Source organism: Populus trichocarpa, chromosome 9, assembly GCF_000002775.5.
Source record: "Populus trichocarpa isolate Nisqually-1 chromosome 9, P.trichocarpa_v4.1, whole genome shotgun sequence".
Lineage (NCBI taxonomy): Eukaryota > Viridiplantae > Streptophyta > Magnoliopsida > Malpighiales > Salicaceae > Populus > Populus trichocarpa.
Genome location: NC_037293.2, coordinates 2,932,157 through 2,938,827, shown reverse-complemented (window position 1 = coordinate 2,938,827; position 6,671 = coordinate 2,932,157). Strand labels below are relative to the sequence as shown.

At 36.8% G+C, this 6,671-nt stretch overlaps 1 protein-coding gene across 6 annotated transcripts; it reads left to right on the top strand.

Moving 5' to 3' along the window:
* Nucleotides 1-659: 659 nt before the first annotated feature.
* Nucleotides 660-5,542, top strand: LOC7491114 (BEL1-like homeodomain protein 1). Of its 6 annotated transcripts, none has more exons than XM_024608523.2 (5): nt 660-820; nt 1,427-2,522; nt 3,398-3,771; nt 3,980-4,040; nt 4,270-5,542. In XM_024608523.2, exons 2-5 carry the CDS (start codon nt 1,593-1,595, stop codon nt 5,116-5,118), a joined length of 2,214 nt encoding a protein of 737 aa, XP_024464291.2. In that variant the 5' UTR covers nt 660-820; nt 1,427-1,592; the 3' UTR covers nt 5,119-5,542. The 6 variants fall into 6 exon arrangements, with proteins under 6 accessions (XP_024464291.2, XP_024464290.2, XP_024464286.2 ...); XM_024608522.2 differs by having other exon boundaries at nt 725-885; XM_024608518.2 differs by lacking the exon at nt 660-820 and adding an exon at nt 841-1,123.
* Nucleotides 5,543-6,671: the final 1,129 nt, after the last annotated feature.

Sequence of the window (6,671 nt, the reverse complement as noted above, 5' to 3'; positions counted from 1 at the left end):
TTTTCAAAGGTCTAACGAAAGGCCAATAAGAGGACTTCCTTGACCTTTCTCCTCTCTATCTAACTGTAATCAATCCAAAGCCCTTTGTGGAAGAAGACATTTCCTCGTTTTTCAGCTGCTTGTATCTTATGTTCTGCTGACCCACTTTCCTTACAGATCAAACCCTATCTCTCTCTCTTTCTCTCTGCCTAGACAGATCTGTCGTATTTATTTTATAGTTCCCTGTCAAACGTGCCTGCATCAAATGATTTGAAAAGCAGGGTCAAGTCACTGGAATTTTTCTTCTTTTTTTTCATCCACCCAAGTTGCCTATCTCAAAATACCGAAGAGGTATGGTGATAATAAGTTCACTAATTAAGACCAATATATATATATATATATATAAACACCGACCCTTCGATATGATTTAGAGTGCTGATCTTGTTTAACATTGAATATAGTATACACTCACTTGCATTGAAAAACATTACTATTATAAAATAAAATAATTATTTCGTAGCTATACCTGCATTTTAATCCCTTAATTCCTAAATTTCCCTTTCGATCTCAGCCTCTTTTCTGAGCTCGAAGTTTAGTATTGTTAATGTCACAAAATAATTGAGAGAATGTAAAAGAAAGACCATAAATGTAAGTACAGTTGAGTGAAAAATTAAAGTAGGGTATCTTTCTTGTGAGACTTTTTAAAGCCTCTATCTTTCTTCTGTATTTATCATTATCATTTTTACTTGGAGAACGGCAGGAAAAAAAAAGGGGGGGTCTCTCTCTGACAAGATCATCAGACCCCTACACAAGTAGTCTAAAGAGCTTTCTTGCTGTCTTGGTAAACAGTTGTTGTTGGATACATAACTATTTAACTCATGTCCTTGTATAGATAGATAGAAATAGGTAGCTCTACTACTGCTTTTTCTGTTTTTTCTTTTTCTTTTTCTTTTTATGAAAAGCACAATTACTGCTTCCTTCCTTCCTTCGTGTGCAATTGCTTGCTTTAATCATAATTGAATGGTACTGATTGCTGAACCTGTCTCTGCAACTTCTTTGATGGGTTCCTTTCCATTTTTCACAATTTCTTGTTCTCTTTATTTATACATTAATCTGCTGTCTCTGGATGAAGATCTTTGATGGGGTTTGTGTCCTGTTCTTAACTAATTTCTCTCTCCCCTTTTCTTTCTCTCCTGTCCACTCCCTTTCTAGCGAGCTATATATAAACATCTTCAGCTCATATTCTACACCTTCTTCCCTTTTCTTCTTCGGATCAGATTTTTAAGTTTCTAGCTACCTAGTAGGTGATTTGTGCTGTAGACTATATATATATATATACACACACACATACTTGTTTTGGATTTTTTGTTTTATCATGTTTATATATATATATATATAGACACACAGATAGATTCATAATCACTTTTGCTCTTGTTTCTTTGTCCAGAATTTCGCCAGACTCAAGTCAGGATCCAATTCCTCTGAATCGATCATCAAAATGGGCTGATCCTTAATTTGTTCAGTGCTTCAAGCTTGGATACATAAAAGTTTTTTGCATATATAGGAGTGAGTCTCAAAGGGTTATTGATTTTGCCTTTTGTGAATCATATTAAATGGCAACGTACTTTCATGGAAGCTCAGAAATCCAAGCAGCAGCTGCACCATCTGATGGGATCCAGACACTTTATCTTATGAACCCTAACTACCTCTCTTCTTACTCTGACTCGACTCAACAGCAGCACCAACAACAGCCCCCTAACATGATCTTCTTTAACCCCAGTAGTAGTACTGCCGCTTCCAATAATGGCCTTCACACCGGAAACCTTCCTCATGGCCCCCCGCAGAACCACCACTTTGTCGGCATCCCACTTGCTGCACCCTCCTCCAATATCACTTCTCTTACTCCAGACAGTCACAGCCGTCCGTCCCTACATGGGGTTGTCCCTAGTCATGTTCACTATAACATTTGGGGTTCAATAGATCAGAATTCGGTCGCAACAGCCTGCGAGTCCAGTGCGGCCAATGATGTCGTGTCGCCGCAGGTGGGTTTTCGGAGGCCGGTGGCGGTGTCTCCTGGAAGGCAAGGGTTATCTCTAAGCCTTTCGTCTCAGCAAGCACCGACACCACCGACACCGTATAATAGGGCTATAGGCAATAAACATCATGAGATTCAAGCATTGCATCCTCATGTTTCGGTTGTGTCTTCAGGTGATGAAATCAGAGTTTCTGGGAACTCTCCGTCGTCTGTTTCGGCAGTGTCGAATGGGGTTTCCGGTTTGCAAAACATGGTTTTGGGATCCAGGTACCTGAGAGCTACACAGGAGTTGCTTGATGAAGCTGTTAATGTTGGAAAAGACCTAATAAAGAGTGGCTTGATAGAAGGGAGTTCTAAAGAGAAGATGAAGATGACTAAAGAATCTATAACTGGAGATGGATCTAGTGGTGGTGAAGCTTATGCTGCTAATCGTGGAGCTGAGCTGACGACAGCCCATAGGCAGGAGCTGCAAATGAAGAAGGGAAAGCTTGTAAACATGCTCGACGAGGTACGTACATATATCTGTGTTTATAAAACAAGTTGCACATGGATATCTCTGACTGCTTTTCTTTGATGGCTGCTTTAGATTTTTCATCTTTGAAGATGTAAATTACTAAAAACTTACCTTTCATATGCTCCATGTAATTTCACGTGTGCCATTTCAATAGTGGAAATTGAAGTTCGGTTAGAACTAGAGTAAGGTCTTTGTCAATTGATTTTTGTACCTTCTAAAGATGAATTCATCACTAAAAAATCTTGTTGCCACTAAATCTATATACAATCCAAATTAGGCCTTGCTATTACTATATATATGCAGTTTCTTTTCTTGTGAAATTTGAAAATGGATGTTTATTCCTGTTATGGCTCCATGTTCTTCAACTTGTAAACAAAGATTAGATTTTATCTAGCAATCAACGGGTTGCATTTGGGTTCATCTTGGTGGTTTCATGGACATTAACAATTAAATCTTGAAGAAGAAGAAGAAGAAGAAGAAGAGATGACTTATAGCTTAGAACATGATGGAAATTTGTAAAGCATGAGATTATTTTCATTAATATATAAATTATATATGTTCGTCTTTTATGGCTGTTAAGTTAGGTCCCAGTAAAGAGGGTCCATTAACAAAGTCGATTTCATTTCAGACAAACTATGGTATCTCTGGTTATATCAATTACCCCAGCTGTTTTTCTTGTTTCTTCCTTTTTCTTTTTCTTCTTTTTTGTGTGGTTGTGAAGAACTAACGAAATGCAAGTTACTTGAAACATACTATAAAGTCATAGTCCTACTTTCTTTTCTTTTCTATCCCTAGACTAAGTGCTCAAGTCTAATGTGGTCCTATGTATAGTACTTAAAATCTGTTTTCTTGCTTTGGAAACTTTCAAGGTGGAACAAAGATACAGGCAATACCACCACCAAATGCAAGTAGTAGTTTCCTCGTTCGAGCAAGCATCAGGATTTGGTGCAGCGAAATCATACACTGCCCTGGCATTACAGACTATCTCAAAGCAATTCAGGAGTCTTAAAGACACAATTTCTTCGCAAATCAGAGCCGCAAGCAAGAGTTTGGGTGAAGAGGATTGCATAGGAGCAAAGGTTGAAGGTTCAAGACTAAGGTACGTGGATCATCAGCTTCGACAACAGCGAGCACTACAACAATTGGGAATGGTCCAACATAATGCTTGGAGACCCCAGAGAGGATTGCCGGAACGTGCTGTTTCCGTTCTTCGCGCCTGGCTCTTTGAGCACTTCCTTCACCCGTAAGTTTCTGGAAGTCTCAGTAGTCTAAAACATGAACATAATAAAAACCATTTTTGAAACTTCACCTACCTTTAAGACGAGGTTTCAATAATAGTTTTCGGTATATGATCTTACAAGTATATGGTATCGTGCATATATATGCATGCATTGGCTACTTTTGAGTTTGATTAATTTTGTGACAAATTTTTTGCTTCTGGTTGAACTCAGATATCCCAAAGATTCTGATAAGCACATGCTTGCAAAACAAACAGGGCTTACTAGGAGCCAGGTATGAACCCTAATCCTCTTCATTCCCAATATATATGTGTCTCTGGAAAATAAATTATAGAGTAGCCAATCAGCTTGTAGCCCAAGTACTGATACTCATTCTCTCTCTTTCTCGGAGGTTTTAGATTCGAACTTCTCCTTCGTAATCAGAATTAATAAATTATAGAGAATGTAATTTCCTTTTCTGCTATGAATTATCTCCATCACATTTATGATTTGATCATATGTAGGTGTCTAATTGGTTTATAAATGCTCGGGTTCGGCTGTGGAAGCCAATGGTTGAGGAAATGTACGCCGAGGAAATCAAGGAGCAAGAGAAAACTGGTTCTGAGGAGAATGCAAATAAAAATGAGAACAAGGAGTCGAGGTCTCATTCTAGCGCACCAGGAGAGAGCAGTACACTTCAAATGGATCAACGTAAGGGAGTACTTCACTCGAAACAACCCGAAAAACCCAGGAACCAGAATGCTTCTCCTCCAAGATTTTCATACCCCGCAATCTCAATGTCTCCCATGGGAGCACCCCTTCAACAGCAAGCTGGTTTTACCCTTATTGGACCAGCTGAAATGGCAGGCGCCATTTCTCATAGAAGCTCAAAGAAACCGAGTAGTCATGACATGCAGAATTCTCCAAGCAGTATCCTCTCCATGGACATGGACGTGAAACAAGGTGAGACAAGTAGGGAAATCAGTGCGAATTTTGGTGGTGAAAGGTTAATCAAGGATGGCTATCCTTTAATAACTAGCAGTGGTGGATTTGGAGCATATCCAATGGGAGATCTTGGGAGGTTTAACCTTGAGCAGATGGCACCAAGATTTAGTGGAAACAGTGTTTCCCTTAGTCTTGGTCTACCACATTGTGAGAACCTTTCTCTTTCAGGAACTCAACAAAACTACCACTCGAACCAGAACATTAATCAGCTCGGTGGAAGAAGACTAGAAATTGGAAGCGGTACTGAACCTGACTTTTCTGGGATTAACACCTCACAAAATTCTCACTCCAGCACTGGTTTTGAGAGCATTGAAATGCAAAACAGAAAGAGGTTTCCTGCACAATTATTGCCAGATTTTGTGGCCTGATGATCAATTTACTACTTACTATATTGTACTTAACTTCAGAATTCATAGTTGTGCTTCTCAAGAACATCTCAGGTAACATGAGCAAATAATAGCTCTCTCCTTTCTAATGTACCCTGGCCAATAGAAAGAGATCGAGGCTGAAAAAAGCTAAGCATGATGGTTGCTGTAAACCAAGAAGAAAACTCAGTATCGCTAGGTTTTAGTTACAGAGAACAACTAGCCAAGTGTTCTTATGAATAGGTAATTAGGGAGGGTTGAGGCCATGATTAAGGTTAATGATTGTATATTATATACTCATACTTCGGGGCATAGGTAGATGGAAATCAAGATTTCATGGATATGCAAAATGGGTTATTTGGGTATACCAATCTATATTTGTAAATTTAAATATTGCTTTAATTGTGGATGTGCATGTGATTTTTCATTCTTGCGCCAAATGGTGGAAATATTTGTCCTCAGAAAAGCTTTCTTTTCTTTTTCTCGGTTTCTTTATTCATTTTTTATTATTATAAAAATTTTCAAACTCAAAATCTCTTAATAGCCAGGGCAATATTAATCTTAGTCGAGCTACAATTCATTGAGACGTAAGAGTCATTAAATCAATATAGAAAAAACCACTTTTTTTTTCATCTGTATTTGAAATTAATGTATGCCCACTCATGCAAATTCCATAGGTTATTTTATTATTATTATTATTATTATTATTATTATTATTTTATTAACGTGAATGTCCGGGTCAGCTTGCGCGCACCTCGACTAATCTCATGGGTCCTGAAATTAACGATCATGTAAGCCTCTAGTGGATGACTGAGGTTTGTGATACTCGAACTAGTGACCTCTAATGAGTAAACTTAAGGCTTGACCAGTTGAGTTACATCCCTCAAGATTGTTACCTCAAATTTTATTATTATTATTATTATTGGAAGTGAAAATTTTGTCTCTAAAGTTAAATAATTATTATTGAAAGAGAGAATTTTTGTCTTGAAAGTTTCTCAATGAGGTTATATATATATATATTGGTTATTTAACTCGCGCTTCATTGCAGGTAAGATAGTTTTTTCGGCAAAAATAAATAAATATGCAAGCTTTTCAAATGTTTTTTTTTTACAACAAAAATCCTAATTAATTATAAATAAAAAAAATCTATGCATGCATTCAATTAAATAAATTAAGAATCATTTGTGCCAATAAATGCAAAATAAAAAAGTGTTAACGCATTTATTTTACTTGCCTAGCTGCAGGTTGAATATTTTTTTTCTAACACAAATGAATTAATGTGTTTTTTGACAACGAGTCAAAATTATAACTGTGAATAAAAAAATCAATGCTTACATATAATGAAATATAGTGAAGATCATAAGCGTTAGTAAAGACATGTATGATCTCAAGCTCATTTATAACGTTGTAAACAAATAGGACAATGTTGCAATTACTACATTGAAACACTATTTCATTAGTTTTTGTATAATAATTTTTCAAAGACAAAAGTGTCAAGAAAATTTTTTAAAAAATTACAAAAGAATGACAATAAAAATAAAAGAATGGTATAAATA